Genomic DNA, 23518 nt, shown 5'->3' with positions numbered 1-23518 from the left:
ATATAATGGGCCTAATAACAGCATTTACCTCAAAGTATCAGTGTAAAACATAACTAATGCACTGAAGTTCTTAAAATCATGGTTGGCAGATAATAGGCACTTATTAAATATTAGCTCTTATTATTATCAGTGATGAGATGATCACATTAAATCATATTTTGTGTGTAAGTATTTGTTTACCTATTTGTGAGTCCTTCAAAGGCAAGAACCACATCTTAGCTCAGCAGTGATTAGCACAGAGTTGATATGTAATTACATTCACTGAATCGTGTTAATGGACTGCTAGACTCAGGGTTGTAAAGATGTCAATTCTTCTCAAATTGATTTAGAGATTTAGTGCAACTTACATTAAATTCGCAGCATGATTTCTGTGATATTGACAAGCCGTTTCTAAAATTGATGTGAAAATGCAAAGGGCCAAGAATACCTAAGGCAATCTGGAAAAAGAAGGGCAAGGTTGGATGGCTTCTATTCCCAGATATCGAGACCTATGCAGCTCTAGAAATTAAGCCAGTGTACCATAACAAGGAAATAAAAATAGGCCTGAATAGTTTGAGGTCCAGATAAAGTTCCACAAATATATGTGAACTTGATTTATCGTTAAGGATATACGGCAGAGCAGTGGGGGAAAGAAGATATTTTCAATGACAACTAGGAAACCGTGTAAAAAAGGTGAATCTTGGTCTTTGCCTCACATCTTTTCTTTTTTTTTTTTTTTTTCCCCCCCTGGTACGCGGTCCTTTCACTGCTGCAGCCTCTCCTGCTGCGGAGCACAGGCTCCAGACGCACAGGCTCAGCGGCCATGGCTCACGGGCCTAGCCCGTGCATGTGGGATCTTCCCGGACCGGGGCACGAACCCACGTCCCCTGCATTGGCAGGCGGACTCTCAACCACTGCACCACCAGAGAAGCCCTGCCTCACATCTTTCAGAAAATAAATTTCACATGGATTGTAGAGCTAAATGTGAAAAGTAAAACAATAAGGTTTTAGAAAGTAGCATAAGATAAAATATGAATGACCTTGAAGTAGGAAAGAGTTTTTAAACAGGACATAAAAAAAAAATACTGATGATAAAGAAGATGTGTAAATGGAATGGTATCAAAATTTTGCTTATCAAAAGACACTGCTAAGAAAAAGTAAGCCATGGTGTGGAAGGAGGTATTTGCAATCCATTTAACCAGAAATGGACTTTTATCCAAAATATATAAATTGACTTTTATCCAAAATATATAAAGAACTCTCTAAGACCAATAAGGAAACGATAGAGAACCCAAAGAAAAAAAATAGGGAAATCACATGAACTAATACTTCACAGAAGAAGGTACCCAAATGGCCAATAAAGATACGAAAAGGCACTGAACCTCATTTGTCAACAGGGAAATAAGAATTAAATCCACAATAAAATACTACTGCATTTCCACTAGATTGACTAACCTTAAAAGGATTCACATTATCAAATGTTAACTGGAACTCTCACACACTACTGATGAACTGAATATGAGCAATTTTCCCTGGAAAACTCTTCAGCAGCATTTACTGAAGCTGAGCTAATACATACCCTATGACTCAGTGCTGCCACCCTTAAATCAACAGAAATGCAGACATAAGTGCATCAAATGACACCTATCAGATGTTCATAGTAACATTATTCGTTTCCAACTGGAAACACTCAAATGTCCATCAGCAGCCATGGATATATAAGTTGTGGCCAGTCATAGAATTGAATGCCTTAGAGTAATGAAAATGAACAAATTACTTCTACCTACAACAACACGGGTAAATCTCACAAACATAATCTCGAGTGAAAGAAGACAGACACAAAAGAATACAAAAAGTATGAGGACATTTATATAAAGTTCAAAACCAGGCAAAGTAATCTATGATCCTAGAGGTCAGGTCAGTGCTTACAAGTGCGGGAAAGGGAAGGCAGTGCTGATTTGGGAGGGAACAGGGGTGCTTCTGGAGTTCAGGTCATGTTCTGTTTCTTGATCTGGGTGCCAGTTGCATGAGTGTATTCAACAAGTGATAATTCACCAAGATGCATGATTTGTGAGCTTTTCTGTACGTAAGCTTTGTTTGGATAAGAATATTATTAAACAGTGTTTCCGAATGGTAAGTAGGCATCTTTTTGTATATCTGTGCAGAGCACTTAAAGGGCTACCCATAACCTCGGCTTCCTGGAATGATGCGTTCCTGTAAATTCTAGAAAACTAAAGTTCTACTCTACCTTATTCAATACAACGCAGAAGACGGAGGCTCTGGGGGCTGAACTTGTGTGGTGTTTCAAGCCATAATTATCAGTGGTGATGACTGTGTTACACCGTATAATTTGAAGGAAGAGAGGAGACCCTATCTCTCTAGAGAAGCCCATTATATGAATCTCTCCTGAAAGGAACAAATGTGCAGCGTGTTCTGAGTCCCAGTAATGACTGAAGATGGCTACTTGGCAATAAATAATAGAATCTTCTCTCTAGTGACTCCTCCCAAGTGCCTCCCAAAAGAGGCCATTAAGAGACCCAGGAAATTCAAGAAAAAAGCTTATGAAGGATTAAAATAAAATTTTAAAAAGGCCCGTTTGGAGCCATCCTGTGAGCACAGACGGGGAACAGGTTAAAAGCAAAGATTTCAGATTAGAATCCTAGAGCCACCACTTATTAACTGTGTGACCTCTGGTGAGTATCTGACCTCCCCGTTTCCTCGTTTTTTAAAAAATGAGGTTCACGATATTACCTTTCTATAGGAATGCAGAGATGACTGCATTTACCACAGTGCCTGGCACATATAAAGGATCCAGAATTGTAAAGGATGATGATGGTGGTGCTGGTGATGTTGAGGATGAAGACGGTGATCAAAATGATGACGATGGTGATGATGATAAAGATCATGATGCTTAGCTAGCTCATTAACAGACAGTGAGTTTCAAAAAGCTGGCCCTTGGGGACAATGTTTGAACCTCCAGAGAAAAACTCTAGTAGGTGCCAATGTAGGACCACTGATGGGACTGCAGCAGAGATCACTGTCTTTGGGGATGATGGTCACAGGGCCAGGTTATGGGGAGATTTGGGTAAGTTCTTATAATGAACTGAGTATCCCTGCAGTGGCTCATACCACAGACAGTGAGCCCTGTGAGGGTGTCTCAGCCCCTCCCACCCCCACATGATATAGCTTTTCAACACGCCTTTCTTCTTCTTGAATACCTCTCACCAGTCTTAATTAAATATTTATTTGTGAATTACTTGTTAAATGCTGGTCTCCCCTAATCACTTGTAAGCTCTGTGAGAGCAGAGACCAAGTCTGTCTTGAACTACGCCTCTGGAGACACAGAGAGAAAAGACCCAGCCTCTGCCTTCTGGGAGCACACAGCCTAACAGCTGGGAGAAAAGGACACATCGGCAGATATTTTTATAACATACAACGGGTGTTATGGAGGTATGAATGAAGTGCTCTGGGATCCCAGAGGAGAGAACATCTGAGTCTACTGGGGGAGTTAAAGGAGACTTCAAAGAGGAGGTGGCATTTGAGCTACAAATTGAATGAGGTATAGGAGATTGTCCAGTGGACAAGAGGAGCAATACCATCTCAGGCAGAGGGAAAGGCATGGTGGGCCAGTCTTGGCCTTGGAAACCAGAAGTAATTCTGTATTTCATTAGTTGCAAGCTGGGAGGGAAGTGTTATAAGAGGCTAGGGGAGGAAGGTGAGAAGGGGCGAGATAGCAGGGCTTTGAAGACTTTTGGCTAAGAAGTGCAGATACCACCCTGAAGGTGATGAGGAGGCACTGAAGGGTTTGAGTTGGGGAGTGTCGTATTCAGATTTGTGTTTTAGGAAGATCAGGCTAGAAGCTGTGTGAATACTGGATTACAGCCTTTTCCTAAAAACCAGCTCAGTGGCAAGGGCCTCTCTGGCCTGTCTGTATGAGGACTGATGTTTCACACAGAAGCCTGACCTCAAATCTCCACCAAATGTGGAGTTCTCCCCTCCTTATTACAGGAACACATGAGTCCCACCTATTTCCCAAATAACTTTCTGAGCCCTTCAAATGCTGGTTTGTCAACCATCTAACATAAACTCCAGTGCCTCTGCTATGCCCACTGCCATCACTGGATCTTTTCTAGGGCCATCACCCTCCCCGCTCTACCTCTGGGTTTCGGACCCCTCCAGCCCCAGCCTCAAGGAGAAGGTCCTGAACCAGATCCCAGTTCCATTACAAGGCCAGCCCCTGCCATCCACCTGCTATATGTTACTGAGATGCCCAGTCTTCCCACCCCACGCATCAACCACAATGAACTTGAGCTTCTGCCTTAACTTGTAACATGGGATTAGTTATAAGGACTGCTGGAGCATTACATAAGCCATGGTGGTCCCCTCCCAACTCTGCTTAACTTGTGGAGCTCTGGGCAGCTGCAACGCACTTGCATACCTTACTTAGAAATTGGCAATTCAGCCCACCCAGCCAGGAGCAGGCAGGAGAAGATGCTGGTGACAGGCTGGCAGATAGGAAGGCAGGGCTAAAAGTCCAAGGGCGAGCAAGTGCATGTGGTGAGGGTGGATTATGCTGTTTGCTTGGATGAACTTCCTCAGTGAATGCTCCCAGCATTCCCCAGAAGAGATGAAATACCTCTCATTCCAGATTAAAGATCATGCATATTTAAAGTTGTAAGGGCTGTACCTATAGATGCACAATGGATGTAGCTAACAGACCTGCGTTCAAATTCCTCTCTATTTACTACGTGTTACCTCGGACTAATTATTTAACTTCTCATTACCTCAGTTGACAATCTCCTGTAAGATGGCAGTAACAGTACTTCTATTGTTATCCTAACAAGTAATGAATTAATATTTGTAATAGTAAGTATATATAAATTTGGATAAATTAATAAAATATATTTAAAGATCAATGAGTCTCCGCTCTAAAGTAGGGATCATCGTTATCATTTCATGCATTTGTCATAAGGACTAAATGAGATAAGGTATATGAAGCACATTGCAACCATTCAATAGAAGTTCATTCTTTCCCCCATGTGCTCTCTCATCATGGACTAGCTGGGAACCAGGTGAATGGGTCCTGAGCTAACCAATATGTGGCTGGGAAGAGGAATGGATGGGAAGAATACTCCTGAGGAATTGGAGATATGTCAGCCAAGAGAATGTATCTGGGGGAGGGTAGGAAGTTCTAAGGAACACATGCTGTCTAGGACCCCCACACCTCCCCTTACACTGACCATGTGATCTTCGGGGCTGCCAATCACAGTCCCCCTTCTCCCTCCTGAAATAGCAAGTCATAGAAGTGACTGTGACCCAGATGCAGTCTATCTCCATATCGTAATGTACTCCATTCCCCTGGGTATGTCACCCAAGCTGGGCCAATCAGAATCCTTCCCTGGGATTTTTCAGCTTGGAAGTAAAGGGGGAAAGGCTTTTGTTTCAGTTACAGAACTGAAAGTCTTTTCACTGAAGGTTGTTGACAGCTATCTTCCCTGGCACTGGGAGAAAGTTTATCTGCAGTAAGAAAAATTATGCCACCACATAAAAACACAGCCAAGAGGTAAAGGATGGAAGGAGAGACAGAAGGTAAAAGGAGTGAATGGAAAAGATGGAGAGGAAAGGAGAAAGGGAAAGGAAGAAAGAAAAGGGGGGGGGAGGGAGGGGGAGGGAGGGGGGAGGGAGGGGGGAGGGGAGGAGGGGGGAGGGGGAGGGGGAGGGAGGGGGAGGGGGGAGAGAGAACTTTGTTCAAGTCCCTAGATCCATTTATACCTGAAGCTGGCCAGATCCACCCGTGGACTTTCCAAATATAGGACTCAATAATTCTATTTTTTGCTTTAGTTAGACTTTGTTCCTGTCACTTGCAGTGGAAAGACTCCTGACTAATTTTGGAACAAAGAAAATAATTCTGCCTAGACTGTAAGATTCATTATCAGGCTAAAGAAACAGTACTTGTGACTAAACTGAGGTGGCTGACCAGCAGGGTGGCCGTTAGTATTTAAGTGCCACTGAGTTAACAGAAAATCAGTTGACTTCAGTACTATTTTTTTTTTTTTTGCGGTACGCGGGCCTCTCACTGTTGTGGCCTCTCCCGCTGAGGAGCACAGGCTCCGGACGTGCAGGCTCAGCGGCCATGGCTCACGGGCCCAGCCGCTCCGCGGCATGTGGGATCTTCCCAGACCGGGGCACGAACCCGCGTCCCCTGCATCGGCAGGCGGACTCTCAACCACCGCACCACCAGGGAAGCCCCCAGTACTATTTTAATTAGATGTCAGCTTTGGAGCAAGATTTTAACGGATGTCAGAATGCTCTGTCCTAAGCCCTGACCTGCTCATCACTCTTACCAACTTCTTAGCTAAAGCCTTCTAAGGCTTGCTTGTCAAAACTGTGGATAATCCAAAATTAGACTATATGGATAGGTCATTCAGTGACAGAATCCAGATTCATGAATGGTTGACAGCTACCGTGATGGACCCAAATATGCTGGATTAAGTCTAATGGGGAATCATGTCAGAGCTTATGTCCTAGGACCAGTTTCACTAGTACAGGGAAAGGAGGGCAGCAAGCCTTCCCACCAAATCACAGGAATTTTTTGCTGGCTGCAAGCTCAGTGTGATTCCAGAGTACAACACAGCTGCCAAAACAGCGAGCACAAGACCTGGCAAGCTTAACACAAACACGGTGTCCAGAACAAGGGAGATAATTATCCTGCCATGTTCCACCCTGATCAGAGCACATCTGGAGTCCAAGGTGCAAGGGAATAAGGAAGAGTGTCCTACAAAGAATGGTTGAAGAAAGCAGGGCAGTTTAATCAGAAGAGAAGTCATAGTACCTGTTTCTTCACAAACATCTCAAGGGCTGACATATGGCCAAGGGGAAACCTAATCTGCTGGACTCCAGAGGACAGAACCCGGAGTGATGAGTGGAAGTTACACAGGAGGCAGTCTTTGGCAGCAGAGATGCACAACAAGGTCGCCTTAGCTCAGGCTCTGCTGATCTGCGAGGGTTGTCACCTAGAGGAAGCTCACAGCTCTTCCCTCCCCACCACTCCTCGGCCAAGGCAGGGGAATGTCACCACTGTGTTGGCTCTGAGGACATGCCATTGGCCACTGTGTTGACAGAAACAGGATAGGGCAGTGATGTGACCAAGTATGTGGGACTAGGAGGCTGGGGGTGAGGCTGGGAGAGATGGGGGTGGGGAAGCACATTCACAGAGAAGGGGCCACCTTTTGGCCACCTTCTCTTTGTGTCTCACCATCTTGCTTTTAAAAAAAAAGAAAAAGAAAGAAAGAATATAGATTCCTGGAATCCAGCCCTTTGTTGGGGTGGAGCCAGTGAAGATATATATATATTTTTTTTAAACTTTCCAAGTGATTCTTACACATAACTAGGTTTGGAAATCACACAAATGACTCCACAAAGAGCTGCTTCCAGGGAAAGTCACTTTAATAACTGGTGTCTACGCTTGATGGATCAACAATCCCCTCTGCCCTATTCTCCATGTAATCAGAGTCAGTGTCTGAGGCTGGCAGCTCCTTCCCTTTGCTCTCTTGCCTGCTGTCCTTGTGCTCTTCACCTCTGAACCATCAACGATCCCGCTTCCCACCATGCATATGACTGCCGATCTCTTCGCTTCCAACAGCCTTCACCCTGGACCCGGACCGTCTACCTGCCCTCAGCCTCCACCCAATGCCCCCAGGGCACTGAGTGAGCATCCTTTCTCTCTGCTGCCACCACACGGAGATCCTTGCTATCTGTCCCCATTCCTTGGCCTAACCTCCCTCTTGCAGAGGGAGAAATGCTTTCCCTTCCTTCCATCCAGCCCCCTTAGAGGGAGATCTCACTTCTCTCTTTCAGAGGGGTTCTTGGGGTTTAAATGATACATTCACTTTTCGATAAATAATGATTCAGTGCCTGTGATGGCCACACACTCTTTTGGGTGCTGGCGATAAAACGGCAAATAACAAAGGCGAAGTCCTTGCTCTCAGAAAGCTTGTATTTCTAGCTCGAGGAGGCAGATGATAAAGATCATTTCAGAGAGTGGTTCAGGGGTATGAAGAAAATAAAACCAGGCCAAAGTAATGAGAAACATAAATTGGTGGTCAGATTTAAAGAAATAACATCTTTAAAGATGTTTAAAGAAATAACATCTGAGCTGAGACTCAAAAGACAAAGAGTGAGCCAAAGATCTGGGGGAGAGCATTCGAGGCATGGAGAAAAGCATATACAAAGGCCCTGGGGTGGGAATGAGTTTGGCGTGTTTGGAAAATTCAAAGGTCAGGGTTGCTGCTGTGAGAAGGAGAAGAAAGAAAAGGAGGAAAAGAAAATGAAGAAGGAGAAGAAGAAAAGGAGGAAGGGGGGAAGACGAAGAGCATCAGAAGAGCCTCCTGTAGCACCCAGAATCCCCATTCAGTTCTTCCCGCCTGTCTGAATCTGCCCACCTCCCCACACTCCCATCCCCCACACACAATATTTTGTGCTCGCAGCCCTTCCCTGTCCTTCCCCCTCTCACCTAGGCTGTGTTTGCAAACATCTGAACCACAACTGTAGACAGGATTCAAGTTATTTCCCGTGGGTCTCCTAGACCTCAGCAAATCAGTGGATGTGAGCAGGCCCCTGTTTAAAGTTTCCCTCAACTTTTCACGGCAGTTTTGAATAGTCTGTGAAAGTTAGAAGCCTTGTCTATGTAGAGCTCACAAAGGTCTTCTTGTGGTGTTACCTAAATCCTTACCTTTCCTATCCTAGCCTGAACTCCAGCCCAGCCAAGACACCTAGTAAAAATGAGCTGGCTAGCCACACAGAAAGCTTTACGTGACGTAGTGAGCTCTCTGCCACTGTAGGTGCTCCAGAGAGGTGCATATGACAGGAACCAGACACAACTGCGCACCATCAGAGAAAAAACAGAGAAAGGAAATAATACTTGAGATCATATGGGCCACTTGCCACTGTGTTCAATACACGCATGCATGTGTGAGTGTGACAGTCACGAGCTGTGACTCTGGGTTCCCTTAGTCCATCAGATAGTGAGTATTTCGTACTTGTCATGTCAGTGTTTAAGGACCAACAAACCAATGGTTTTATCTAGTATTCAACCGAGGAAACACTGGTCTCTTCCAATGCTGGGGGGAAAAATAGAAGTGCTGGACTTACTGAGAAATGTCAGTTTGTTTCTATTCCCCACTAACAAAACTATCTGCTGGGGCACATAAATAAGGCTAGATTGAATCTAGTATCCATGTGATTGTTTATGTAAAATTGCAAAGGATTTTTAAGGAATAATTTTGACTTGTGTGATTTTTGCTTTCCATAGTGCCTCTTGACTCTAATCCTCAAGTAATGTGGGACTCCGCTCTTGAAAAAGAATATATATATATATATTCAGTTAACATGTATTAGCTGAATCACTGTGCTGTATACCTGAAAGTAACGCAACATTGTAAATCAACTATACTTCAATTTTAAAATTTTTGATCTCAGCAAATTTAGTAAATTCCACAGCAGATTAAGAGCACTTATTTTTATTCTGGTTTTTATTTTTTATTTTTTTGTGCGGTACGTGGGCCTCTCACTGTTGTGGCCTCTCCCACTGCGGAGCACAGGCTCCGGACGTGCAGGCTCAGCGGCCATGGCTCACGGGCCCAGCCGCTCCGCAGCATGTGGGATCCTCCCAGACTGGGGCACGAACCCGTGTCCCCTGCATCGGCAGGCAGACTCCCAACCACTGCGCCACCAGGGAAGCCCACTTATTTTTAAACTAATCTTAATAAAACAATGCATGATCAATGGGATCTTATTTGGGGGAATTTATCTACTCACTAAGAGAATGAGAATGATAGCCTTCGTTAAGACTTTAAAACTAAAAAAGAATGGGACTCCTCCGTAAAATTATTTCTTTCTCATTCTAAATATATATCCCAGTGAGGTTTTTTTCTTTTCTCTTAATTTCTTTCTTCTCCTTCCCCTCCTTTCCTCCTCCTTCTTCCCCCTCTTTTCCTTTTTCCTCTCCCTCTCTTGCATTTTCTTGCTTTATCCACTTCTTCCTTCATTCCTTCCCTTCCTTGCTGCTTCCTTGAGGAAGGGTGAGACAGAGCAGGCTACTCTGACACACTGGCCCCTTATTTCTTCTCAGTATGAACCCTATCAACACACCACACGCGCGTGCATGCACACACACCTACATCAACACTCCTTCCCCTACTGATTCATTTAGCAGGAATATCAGTTCACGTGCTGTTGAGAAGACCCACCTAGACCACCTATCACTGAGAAAGAGAACATGAAACATTGTTTTTACATGACTATGCATTAAAACATGTGACAGACGACGGCTAACTGCCCCTCCAAATCCATTTTCACCTTCATCCTTTTGAAAAATACATCCCTCCCCAAAGTTTTCACTGGGCATGTGGATGCCCAGCTAAATGCTATCTTTCCCAGGCTCCCTTGCATCTAGGTGTGGCCATGGGACCAAATTCTTAGCAAAGGAGTGTGTTTGAAAGTGCTACTTGTGATTTCTGGGTCACATCACTAAAAGAAAGCTGCTTGCCTCTACTTCCTTTCCCCTCTGCATGCTGACTGGAACTCAGATGTGTTGGTAGTGAGCTGGCTGTCACCATGCTGATGAGGACAACTCCCAAGAACAGTGCTGTCCAATAGAAATAAGCTCAAGCCAGGGGGAATTCATTTTACTTAACAAGTAGCCGGTAGGAATAAATGTAAAACAAGTAAAATTAATTTTAACAGTATATTTTATGTAGCCTACTATATACAATTATAACTTCAACATGTAATCAATATAAAATATTATTAATGAGAAGCTTATTCTTTTTTCATACTAATTATTCAAGAACCAGTGTGCATCTTACGCTTACAGCACAACTCAGTTTGGATGAGCCACATTTCAGGTACTGTGACTTGTCACTCTGTGACTGCAGAGTGCTAGTAGATGGTAAAGCAACAAGATGGAAGGAACCTGGGGTACTGATTGACCTTGTGGAACAAGCCACCCATCATCTTGGATTTCCCATTTATCTCTTGTTTAAAACACTGTATTTTGGGGTCTCTTTGTAACATGAGCTTAGCCTGTATCCTGACTAATACAAGATGGTAAGTGTTTTTTTTTTCCCTGCAGAAATTGGTATCGACCTACATCTGACATTCTGTATAACAAGCTAATGGCATGTTTGCAAACATACCAGCAATTATAGCCCATTGTTCCAGTTGAGTCAGCCAGCTGGAATGGAACAACTTAACTGTGTATGGGAAGTACACAAGTTTAAAGCCTTGAAAAATTCCAACTTTTATGCTTTCATTTTATTGTATGTTCTGTTTTCTTTTTGGTTTCATAAAACTGAAAGCAACAATCCCCACAACTATTAAGCATGTAGATATGCATGCATCTTTTAATTTTTATTATCTATTTGAACTAAATACTTATGAAAAGGGAGCACAAGTTAAAAAATTAAAGTTACCTAATAAAAAAAGAAAAGAGGAGGGGGGGGTCACTTATAATTAATTACAGTTAATCATCAGCAGTGCTTAATTAAAAAAAAAACACTAGATAATAAATAGTTTATTTAAAAGACCTTATCCAGCCTAAATTTTTCAGATTCTACATGTATACTTTTCAAACATAATTTTACAGGCATATAATATCTGCATATAAAAACAAAACAACAGTCAAATTAGGGTTTTTTATTTTCAATTTGTTTCTGTTTCCCCACAAACAAAAGGAACTGGCTAAAGATTGGCAAGGTTCTTCGTGTTTCTAAATTAATCTTCTGGTTTATGGGGAAATGCAACACTGAAGTCTATAAAAAGAAAATGTAAATAAGGACCCATCACTTCATATTTTGTGTCCCAAGATATGTCAATTATTATTTTTTTTAAAAAAATTTATTTATTTTATCTTTGGCTGCGTTGGGTCTTCATTGCTGCGTGCGGGCTTTTCTCTAGTTGCGGCAAGCAGGGGCTTCTCATTGCGGTGGCTTCTCTTGTTGCGGAGCATGGGCTCTAAGCACGTGGGCTCAGTAGTTGTGGCTCACGGGCTCAGTAGTTGTGGCTCACGGGCTCTAGAGCACAGGCTCAGTAATTGTGGAGCATGGGCTTAGTTGCTCCGTGGCATGTGGGATCTTCCCAGACCAGGAACGGAACCTGTGTCCCCTGCATTGGCAGGTGGATTCTTAACCACTGCGCCACCAGGGAAGCCCTGTCAGTTATTATCTTGATTTTCTATTGCTGTTTTCCTTCAACAAAGACAACATCTAGAAGGCTGAGGGTAGCTGGGTGAATTCAGTCTACTCCTAATTTATTTTATTGAGTCAGTGTAGAAGACTGGTTAAGAGCAGAGATTCAGGAGTTAGACATCCCTAAGTTTGTATCCTGACTCCACTGATTATAGCTGTGTGACCATGGGCAAGTTACTAAACCTCTCTGAGATTTAGTGTCCTCATCTATAAAATAAAAATAATAAACTGCCCCAAAGTACTGGAAGGAATAAGTGAGATGCGTAGGAAGTACTTAACACAATATCTCATCCAGTGCTAGCTGCCAAGTATTCTTCTATTTCCAAAATAAATAATGATCTCATAACATTACATACATATGTGTGTGTATGTGTGTATATATATATATATAAAATATATATATATATATCCTACTGTATGACAGTTTCTTTTGACATGGAGTATTTCTAATTCTCATAGCTATGCTGTGGGCGGTGGGAGAAGCAGCCTCATTTTACAGTTGGAGAAACTGTAGCTCAGAGAGGTAAAGCTGCCTGCCTGAGGTCACACAGTGAATGTGTGACTGAGCTGAAGTGGAAACAGACCCAGCCAACATCAAAGCCTGTGTTCATTCTACCAGGCGGAGATGGGACACTCTGGAACACACATTCTTATGGCAGTGTGCGCCCCAAAGAGAGACAAAGAAAAAGAAGGCAAAGCAGCTTTGGAGGTCTCCAAACCTCCCGGTTTAGACTAAATCCCTCAATTATGCTTGAAGTTGGACAAGTTTTTGTAATCTCAACTGGACATTCTTTCCCCATCAAGTTCCTTGAAATTTCCCTTTAAAGAGCATCTAGGAAAAGCCACTCTCATTAGCCAGGGTCTGGCTTTATTTTCCTAATAAACAGACCTTTGGACAGACAAAAGAGCCTCTTTTATTTTCAATCAATTCTTGAACATTTCAGCTGATTTTCTTCTATTTGGCTTGAAATTAGGATCTGGGAATGGCTGGTCCTGCAAATTGTCCTCTTATAAGGGAAGTCCCTTGAGAATCCTCAACTTGTTATTTTTAATCACTGTAATCTCTTTTTCAAAGGAGGCCATGGTCAGAAACAGAGCAGGCCTTTCAGAGCTTTCTAAAGCACAATTATTGCAGAGGGAGGGGTATTGGGGGGAAGAGGGAGGGAGAGTAGAGAGATGTGGTGGGAGAGAGAAGGCAGTCAATATAGTAACTAACAACTTGGAAAAAGGCTGAATCATCGTCTCAACTGGATCCTGGCTGTTGAGAAGAAACCCCATGTTTCAATATATTTCTTAATAGTGACCATTTTATTCCAGTCTAGAATACCTAAAGGATATGCTGGGGTGGGGGGCATGGAGAGCAGAAGCTCTTTGGGGATGAACTAGAATACTGAGGACAAAGGTTTGCGGCAGGAAAACAAGCCATTGATTCCAACGATTGAGGGGCCCTAATTCAGGAAAAAATAAAACAGCAAACAGAACACCAGGGGAATGTTAATTTCCACAGCCCTAAGTCAATACCTAGAGCAGAATGTATTAGATTTACTTCTAATGTAACTATTCTAAGAAAGTATAAGCCAACAGAAAATGTCACAAACTAGGCCAGTGCCCTTTTCTTCCTAACTTTGAGTGGCAGAATCAGGTTTGCTAATCGCAGAGTATTTACTCAGAGGACCTTAGCATGGTTCCTGTAAGATCTTTCGTTCAGGATCTCTTAGTCACCAGAAAGGAGATAAGATGATTGCCCACCAACAGCCTGAGTCGGATGTCACAGTCCAAAGGCTAACTTTTTAGGCTGGAATAACCTATAAGGTGAAAGCCTAGTGTTCCCCTCCCTACTAGCCCCAGTTTCCACCTGCTGGCAGTGGATACTTAGGCAGTCATGGAACCTCTCTGTCAATGTGAATCCCAGATGCATCTCTGTCTCAGGGCTGGGGCCACTTGCTGCCAGTGCTTGGACAAACTGGGAGGATTCAAGTGGGAAAAGAAACCCAGAAGGACTCATGGCCTGCACAGCAGACTAGCCTGAATTGCCCAAAAAAGAAATCCTCCCAGGACTTCTCTGGCGGTCCAGTGGTTAAGACTGTGACTCCCCGCTTGCACTGCAGGGGGCACGGGTTCAATCCCTGGTCGGGGAATTAAGATCCCACTTGCCATGCAGCGCAACCAAAAAATTAAAAAAAGGAAAAAAGAAATCCTCCTGGTCCTAAACGAGGAATAGTCTAAGGCAAGCCTCATGATATGGAGAAATCATTCATTCATTCATTCAATTATTTCATGAGGACCGAGGTAACTGGCATTCACTTGTAGACTGGCTGAAAGGAGTGCTGAATAAACCTACTTTTTAAACGCATGGACACACACACACATACCCCAGAAACCAATCTGACCAGGCACATCCCTCCATTATTAAACCATTAGGGCCCCATAGCCAACTCAAACTAGCACATATTCGGGGCTCGCTGTAGCTCAGGCATGCTCATCTTTATGCACTCATTCACTCCCTGCAACCGCCCACGGTGGTTGGATAAAGAGCTGTTTTCAAGAGCTGGGAAACAGGTTCAGATAAATTAAAGGACTTGCACAAGGTCACACAGCTACTAAACCCTGGTCCACCTGACTCCAGAGCCACCTCTTTCCCTGCCACGTGGAGCTGGGACAGTTTTCCTAGGGAACCCAGGCCCTCGGGTTGGGGGAGGGCTGAAGAGGCCAGCGGGTTACGCCCACTTCCCTTCAGTCCACGGAGAGGACTGGCTGCTTCCCAGCTCGGAGGAGAGGCTGCGTCCGCTCGTAGGTTCGGCTCTCAGGGCAGCCCAGCCAACCCGCCGCCAGCTCCCCGGGGCTGGGCCGGGTGCCCTCCACCCCACCCCCACCCTGCCCGTCTCCGCGGAGTACCCAGCATCCCGCCGACCCGTGCCGGCTTGCAGGGGCTGCCGGCCAGCTGCTGAGCGCATCCACGTGCAGGCTATGCCGGGAAGCCCGCTCTGGGTAGCTCCAGGTGGAGAAAGTCGGGAACACGAACGCGGGAAAACGGAGGAAGCGTTCTGAGAAGGTTCTGGTCGCCTGTGTGGCCCGGGCGCCCGCTGACACTGCCCCAAACTTTCTCCAGTATTGTTCCCATTGCTTCTTCCCGAGATGCTTAGGAACAGGGAAAGTGGGGATGGAAGAGCACCCCACTCGGTGCCCCAAAGCCCCTCTCTTCCTGCTTGACCCTAGAATTGACTTTTGAAGGGGCAAGGGTGAAGGGACACGCGCCCTGTCACTCCCCGCCCGCGGGGCCCCGGTGAGGCCAGGCAGGCTTCTTTCCCTGCCCGACATCCTGGCTCGCGACTGGAGAAGGGCAGCTGCAGCACGGGGAAAAGATGTCTGGGGAGATGACCCGGCTGAAGAGAGGGGCGGTGGGCCCTGGGGATGGCGTAAGTGATTTTCAGGTCTGTGCGGGTCGAGCTGCCTGTCCTGCTTGGGAGGCGCTCACCTGCTTGGACATCCCCTCTCTGCGCTCCCGAAAGCCGGCTCTCAGCTGAGGAGCGTAGGAACGGCATCCCTGGGGCACTGAAACTTGGGGTTACGGGAGCCAAGGTCCCGGCCCCCAGGGAGCAGGCCTCGGGAATCCGGGCTTCCCTTCCGTCTTCATCGGATTCCCTTTCCCTGTCCAAAACTACCTAGAGCTCCCTGTCCACTGGGAGCCTGTCCTAGAAATCCAGGGTCTTCTCCCTCGCCTGGAACCATCGGAGAATAATTTGGAGTTCTTTTCAGGGACCCTTCCGAAAAGCAGCTGGCTCCTCTCCCCTCCTCCTCGTGCCCTGGGACCAGCTAAGGTAGAAGCCGAAGTCCCTTCTCCTGTAGGGATCTGTCCGGGGAAGCTGGAGTGACCATCCCACTGGGGACCGGTCAGTGAGAAGCTGGTTTCCTTTCTTTCAGGGATGGGAGTAGGGAAAGCCGGAGTCACCACCTTGCCTGGGACCCGACTAAGAGAAGCCAGGGTCCGCTCCACTCCAGAGACAGATCTGGAGAAAGGCGAGTCTCCACTTCTCTCCTGGAGCCGGCGGGGGAAGAAGCCAGGTTCCCTCCCAGCCAGGCCAGAGTGGCGCGTCGCTCCGCTACAGCCCATGCCCGGGAACCGCGCGTCAGACGTGGGGGCTGCATCTCCTGGCTGTGGCCCGCGACGGCCCCGGACACTGGCTCGGGTCTAAAAGGGCTGAGGGCATCCAGGACAGAAGGGCCCTTACCGGGCTGCGCCCGCACTGTGCGCCCTCCTCCCGCACCGCGCGGTCGGCGCCCTCCGGGGGCCGGGTCCCGCGCCCTCAACGCCACGCAGGGCCACTTACCGCGGTAGCTGGTTCCCGGCTTGTAGAAGTCAGGGTCGCCCTCCACACGGAGGCTGAACTCGGTGTAGCCCTCGCGCCGCGTGCCCTGGACGCGCAGGATGCGGCTGCAGTAGCCCTCCGACTTGGGCACTTTGTCCAGGGTCTCGTCGGAGAAGGCCAGCGCCGCGGCCAGAGGCAGCGCCAGGGCCAGCAGCGCTGGACTCCGGCTCAGTCTCAGGGACGCCACGGATAGCCTCATCCTCGCGGGCCCCCAACTTTGTGCCTCGCCGCCGGCTCGCCACGCGACTCCTGCTCGAAGTGGTCCCCGCGGAAGCGCGACCGGGCAGAGCCCGGGCGGGGAGCGGAGCTCGGAGCCGGCGCTGGCGAGCGGGAGACCTTGCCGCCTCGGCTTGGCGGCTGCCGAGCTGCGCTGCGCTGAGCTGAGCCGAGCCGAGCAAGCCGAGCAGCGCGAGGAAGGGAGGGCGGCGGAGGAGGAGGAGGAGGAGGAGGAGGAGGAAGAGGGAGGGCTGATTTTGCCCAGATCCCCGAGCGCAGCGCTGTTTTGTTTCCGCGCTGGCGATTAGCGGCGGGGCCGTGTTTATTTTGCGACGCTGGATTCCCAGGGTCTGGCGAGGAAATCATAGGGTACGGGGACACTGCGGACTCTGTCCCACCACCAAGGAGGCTGCTGCCCCAACCCCCTGGACCCTGTGGAGAAGGGTGCTCCAAGGAGGGAAAGACTGAGAACTTTCGCTGCACACCTACTCTGTGTCTGGCAATATTCTGGGCGGTTTACTTACTATATCTGCTCACATTTTCCACTCTCGCTTCACACAATAAACGTGACATTACTTTCACTCATTTTATAGATGAGCAAACTGAGGCTTTCGGCCAGTTAAGGCAGGGTCAGATGCCATGGCTATCTGACTATTGCCCTTCTCTGACCTGGAACAGGTCAGACTGGAGGATGGAAAGGAACAGAATGATTCATCCATTGGACCCAGTAGGCACAGTGCTATGGCCTGTAATACCTTTGGAGATTCCTGAAAATGTTTCCTTTAAAATCAGAAGAAAAAAAAAAAACTTTAGGTCCAATAAAATATTTCACTATATAATATTTGTTAATATATTTGTCTTTATACCTACAGAGTCAGAAAATATAATGTTTACTGTTGTTTTATGAAGGGAGGAGCCCACGGAGACAAAAGTGCCTAAAGCCCATGGGAGTCCTCATAGAGCCCTGGAAAGGGGTTTTGAAAGTTTCAGAGAAAAAGCCTGTGTTTTCTTGGCTTAGATTTTAGTTCAGGTTCCCAGTCCCCAGTGACAGATGTTTGGAAAGGAGATGAACCTAAGGGCTCACTGGGCAGAGCCTCAGGCTCAACCCCAAAGCCAGACAGGAGAAGGCCAGGTGCAGGAATCTCTCCCACTGTTCCCCTGGGCACCGACTGGAATCAAACATTAGTCCTGTCGCTCACCCACTGTGAGACTTGGGCAGGTTATTTAAGCTCTCCAAGCTTCAGTTTCATGCTCAGAAAGGGTGCATGTGTGCCTCTGGGCTAATACACCCTTCCTCTAGAGGATGCTAGAGTTAAATGAAATGACCCATGTAAAATACTGGGCCTGGTCTCCGGTGTCTCCCCACACCCACCCCAAGCTCAATGGGTGGGTCTGGGCTGGCCCTGGGTAGCACAGTAACGGAGACCAAGCCCACTCTGGGGATGCCTTAATGCCTCTGCCTCCCCTCAGTGTACACAAGCATCCCAAGTGCTCTCAGAAGCTTTGGTTACTGCACCCCCTCCTTCCCCTGGACTGTCAACACGCTTCAAGAGCCTGCATTTAAAAAGCAATCTCCTTTGCTTTCCTTTGACGTCAGGAACAAACAGCCCAGAGGAGCCATCTGCAAAGGAAGCCTCCATTCCTCCTCGCCTGCCCTCAGTCCTTGTGCTGGGACTCTCACTGCCACTATTAACTGGGCGCCTTCTCTCAGAGGTCCTCTGACAGTGCCCCTTTGCAGAAGGCAATTATGCTATTTTCTTGGCCTCCTCGACGGTCAGCGGCACCTGCTCCAGCTACCAGCCTTCCTTTATGGAGGTGATATTCAGAGAGATTCACCTCTGCGTCCTGAGTGAATTATCTCCAGTATGACCGGACTGGCTCAGGGCTCACATAGACTCCATGGTGCACAGTCCCATGCATCCAGCAAGCTTTCCTTGAGTATAGATTTGGGGCCAAGTCTGTGCTGAGTAGTGGGTACCAGAGGGAACAAACATTCATTCATTCATTCATTCATGTCCAATGCCCTCCATGTGCTCAGCACTGGGACACTGACAAATAAATTACTTGCCTTAGTGGATCTTACAATCTGGGGCAGAGGCAAATATTAAATACATAGTTAACACGAATCTTTTCCAATCATAACGGTGATATATATGCTACAAACTAAGTTGTTCATGAGAGTGTACCCGATCTTATCTCAGAGGACAGGAAACTAGAGATAAATAAAATGTGGCTCCTGTCTTCACGGAGCTTATTTTACATCCAATAGCTCAATTATGTGTTCTTGAAATTCTTTTCATCTAAATCAGCGTATTCAAATCTAACAGGGAGGTGGGCAGAACACAGCAGGGAGGGACATAATAGTTAATTTCTCATTCAACATTGACAGGAAAACCATGTGATGTAGGAGGCCCCCTCCTCTCTGCTATTTTCCAGATAAGGAACCTATAAAATTTACCTGTCTGGGTGCCACAACTAGTAAGGGGAAAAAGAACCAGGATTCAAAACAGTCCTCACCAACACTAAAATAGGGTTCTTCCCTCTACGCAGTGGTGATCCCATCATCTGGGCCATGACAGCAGACTCTAAGCAGCCCATGGATCTGTAATCCCACTACCGGAGTTAAACTTCCCTAACCCAGCTCTACTGTCACATCAGAATGCTGCTTTCTCTCCACACATCCAATCCATCACGAAGTCACTAGCTTCCAACTCCTTGAATCTGTTCACTTCTCCCCAACTCCTCTGCCACCACATCAGTCCGAGTTGTCATCATCTCTCAGCCTCCTAATTGGGCTGCCCACATCTACTCTTACTCTCCCTCCAATCCATCTTCTGAGCTGAAGACTGAGTGATCCTTTTTAAAATGCAGATTTGAATGTCAATCCCGAGGTTAAAATCCTTTTTCAGTGGCTTTTCAGAGCTCTCAGAACAAAGAATCTTTAACATGGCCTCTGAGGTCCTGTTTAATCCGCCTTTGAAGACCATGTACCCCTTTTCTCATGGGCTCCGGCCACCATGGCTTTTCCATTATGTGAACTTTTGCCTGTGCGGTTGTCTCTGCCTGGAATCCAGTGCTTTCGTCTCTGCCAACCCCCACCCTCTCCCAGCCAACTCCTATGCACCCTTCAGATCTCAGTGCAAAACTGCTTCCCCAGAGAAGTCCTTCCTGATTTCCAAGAATAGGTCCTGCCTCTCTTTATATGCTCTCCTGGAACTTGATATCTTTCTCTTAATATTCTCAAGATTTATAATTACCTATTCACTTTTATGTCTTTACATTTTGTATTTGTTCAGTGTCTGTCTCCATCACTAGATTCCAAGCTCCATAAGGGGAGGGACTGTCTCTGGGGATCACCACTGTATCCTCCATGCATATCATGGTGCCTGGCTCCATAAGTATCTGTTCTATGAATAAAACGTCTTTAACAGCCTCCCAGGACCCTCTGATGCAACCCAAGTTCTTCCAGTAACCTTCAAGGCCCTCCATGATCTGGTCATAGATCCAAGACTGAGCTCCCAGTGCTTCCCAGCTGGGTTCCCTGTGTCCCGCACTTTCATACTTGACTTGGCACCTTTGCTTACAGCTTTCCCATCACCTAGGATGTCCTCCCTCCTTCTGCCCATTTAAATTCTCTTCTCCGTGGGATGAGATCTTGCAGTCTCTCCTCTGGACTTCAGTAGAACTTGTGAGAAGAAAGTTTCTTATTTTGACTATTGTGTTTGTGGATTGTCGTGAACTGTCTTGTATGTCTGTGTCTCATCTCCTTAGTAATGAATCCAGTTTACTTTGTTTAACCTCCTGTTCAGATGTTTTGTTTTGTTGTAAAATACACTGGACTTCAAGAAATCTCTTTCCAGTTTTGTAGCCTAAGGCAGAGCTAATGTTAGTTGCTAGGGTGTTGCTAGGGAAAGTCATTTAGCCAGGGCAGATAATTAACTTTATCAGTGTGTGTGGGTAGGTCACAGAAGAGAAGAGCTGGGGGCTCCACTTCTCTAAGAAAAAAAAATTCCTTTGATTGGTAAGAGGTGAGATCAGCCTCTTTTTTTTTTTTTGGTGGTTGTTTTTGTTGTTCTTTTAAGAGAGAAGGGAAAAAGAAGTTTCTAGATTATTGTTTTTGAGTATGATCATTGAAACACAAGCATCAGATGTTTGCCTCAAATGCAAATTCCAAAACCCCATCCAAGACCTATTGAATCTGCACTTTGAACAAATTCAAACTACAGTTTAGGAAACCGCAGCTTATAATTCAGACTTGAGATGCAAGGCTTCCGTCTGGCTTTCCCACTTTTTGGCTGTGAAGCTGAGATGTCTTGGGAGCTCACAGGTCCTGTCTAAAGTGTTATGTACAAAATTGGGAACAGCAATACCCATCCTGCCTCCCTCCTGGGGGTTTGAGAAATAAACAAGTAATTGAGATAACAATTTGTAAACTTCAGTGATTCACCAAAAAAAAACTAGTTAGCGTTGTTACTCTTATTTTATTAATTTAGAACAAGAATCCAGAAATGTTATGTCTTTGTTTCCATAACTCATAGAATTGTACTGAGAAGTTTTATGGGAAGGGGTTTTTAGAAAAAGAAAGCAGATGGACAATGAATGAAGTCGAATTGCACTGAACAATCTATCTGTGATCTGCCTGGAAGCTGTCCACCAGGGACCCAGTAAGCTCTGAGACTAAGTTATGGAAGGTGAATATAAAAGTACAATTTTTAAGAATTCTAAAAGCAAAAGACATTAATTAAGTGAAGAGATATTATCCAGCACCTGTTATATTCTAGGCATTGGCCAAATCATATATAATCACACTACCTTTGGAATTCTGAAGCTGATTGGGTCCATCCTACAACTCCACCCAAGGTATGAGTTCCTCCATTCACCTCATCTCTCCAGTCCTTTGGTCTCCATTCAGTTTTACCCTTCCCTCTACTCTCTGGAGCATTTCTCTACCTATTTTACACTGCCTCATCCAGATCAGCATCCTAGAATAGCCTTCAAAAGTCCCTCTTACCTGAAAGCTCACGGCATCCAATTTACACTCCTTCATCTTCCCTCATCCTACTTCCTTCATCTATAACCTCACATCACTCCCTGCAGCCACAAAGAACTCTGCAAGTGGCTCACTGGCTTCCTGCCCATCCTAACTCACGCTGCAGTCTTGGGAGACTAGAGAATCTGTACTGATACTCAGCCATCCCTCTAACCTCCTCTATTCCAGAGAGCTTGGGTCCTTCCATATCAGCAGCCCTCCCCTGCAGAAACCATCCTCAGCTTTGGAAATACTGGCTCCCAATGGTCCTCTCTCATTCCACTCCCAGCCATCCCACTGCCTCACTCCCTTGCATTGACCCCTGTGTCACTGAGACCTGCAATTGCTCAGTCGGTTCGGATTTTCCCAGCCCATCTTGTCAGTTCCTTCCCCACCCAGTTTGGACACTATGCTTAACCATTTGAACCATATCCTCACGAACACGCTTCATTAGGTCGCCTCTTTTATTTTGCTACCTCCTCTCTAACTCACCCCCAACCCTAGATCAACTAAGCAGAACGAGGGAACTATCCCCGACTTCTGATTTCTGCTGCAGAAAACCTGGTAGCTGCCAACTGCATTACTACAAACTCAAGAATTCTACTCTTTTTTAAATTTTTTAATTTATTTTTTATTTATTTTTTTTTGCAGTATTTGGGCCTCTCACCGCTGTGGCCTCTCCCGTTGCGGAGCACAGGCTCCGGACGCGCAGGCTCAGCGGCCATGGCTCACGTGTCTAGCCGCTCCAAAGCATGTGGGATCTTCCCAGACTGGGGCACGAACCCGTGTCCCCTGCATCGGCAGGCGGACTCTCAAACACTGCGCCACCAGGGAAGCCCTCTCCTGCTCTTATGTAGTCCAGTTTCCCTTCCTGTCCGCGTCCTCAGCCTGCAGACCTGGGGAGTCTCCCCCATCCTGGGATGGGAGCAGGAGTGGGGGACTGGGATTGAGGTGGCACTGGGCATGACACTGGACCTTTCCCCTCCCTCCTCGCCCTCTCCAGCTGTTCTCTCACTATGCTTCAGAGGCAGACTTTTGAAAGAGCTGTTCTCCCTTGTTGTCTCTGCCCCCTCAGTTTCCGTTCGTTTTTCCTTGCAGTAAACCTTGGGAACAGTTCACAAGTCTTTATTGAAACTGCTCCAACAGAGGTCACCTAAGACCTCTTAATCGTCATAGCCACTGTGTGAACTGAAATAGACAAAAGCCATCCATATGGTCCCTGTCATTGCACAGCTGAAAGGAAGCTCACCACTGGAAGTAGTGAAGGAGAATTGAGCAGTGGGACCATCTTCTAAGATGTAGACCTGGTCCCAGACTGGAGATGTCTCAGTCTCCCTGCTTTGGGTTTATAGATTAGAGAGAGCATCGTGTCTGAATGCCATACAGCCTATGCCAGGTACAGATATGGGCAGCTCCCAAGAACAAGCTCTTGCAAATCCAGCCATGTCCAGAATGTGGACACAGCCCACATTTCCCCTGTGGTTTGCTTGCTATTAATCTAGCAACCCCGACCGAACGCAGCCACCTTTTTGAAGTTCTGGAACTTCACCACATGACCATGGCACACTACTGCCACCCAGTGACAGTAAACTGAAAACGCAGTAATATTCAGTAAGGCACTCTCCAGGCACTCTTAAGGTCACCTCCTTGGGCCTATTATAGACTAGATTGTTTGTTCTTTG

At 46.3% G+C, this 23518-nt stretch overlaps 1 protein-coding gene across 1 annotated transcript in view; it reads right to left on the bottom strand.

Moving 5' to 3' along the window:
• SPON1 (spondin 1) overlaps positions 1 to 16909 on the bottom strand; it is a 273019-nt gene extending 256110 nt beyond the window's left edge. Inside the window, exon 1 of the mRNA XM_065881683.1 lies at positions 16553 to 16909. Coding sequence (XP_065737755.1) covers positions 16553 to 16790 — 238 coding nt within the window. The 5' untranslated portion in view covers positions 16791 to 16909. The remainder of the gene's footprint in view (positions 1 to 16552) is intronic.
• Positions 16910 to 23518: the final 6609 nt, after the last annotated feature.

Source organism: Phocoena phocoena, chromosome 8, assembly GCF_963924675.1.
Source record: "Phocoena phocoena chromosome 8, mPhoPho1.1, whole genome shotgun sequence".
NCBI classification, from domain to species: Eukaryota; Metazoa; Chordata; class Mammalia; order Artiodactyla; family Phocoenidae; genus Phocoena; species Phocoena phocoena.
This window is presented reverse-complemented; position numbering and strand designations above follow the sequence as displayed.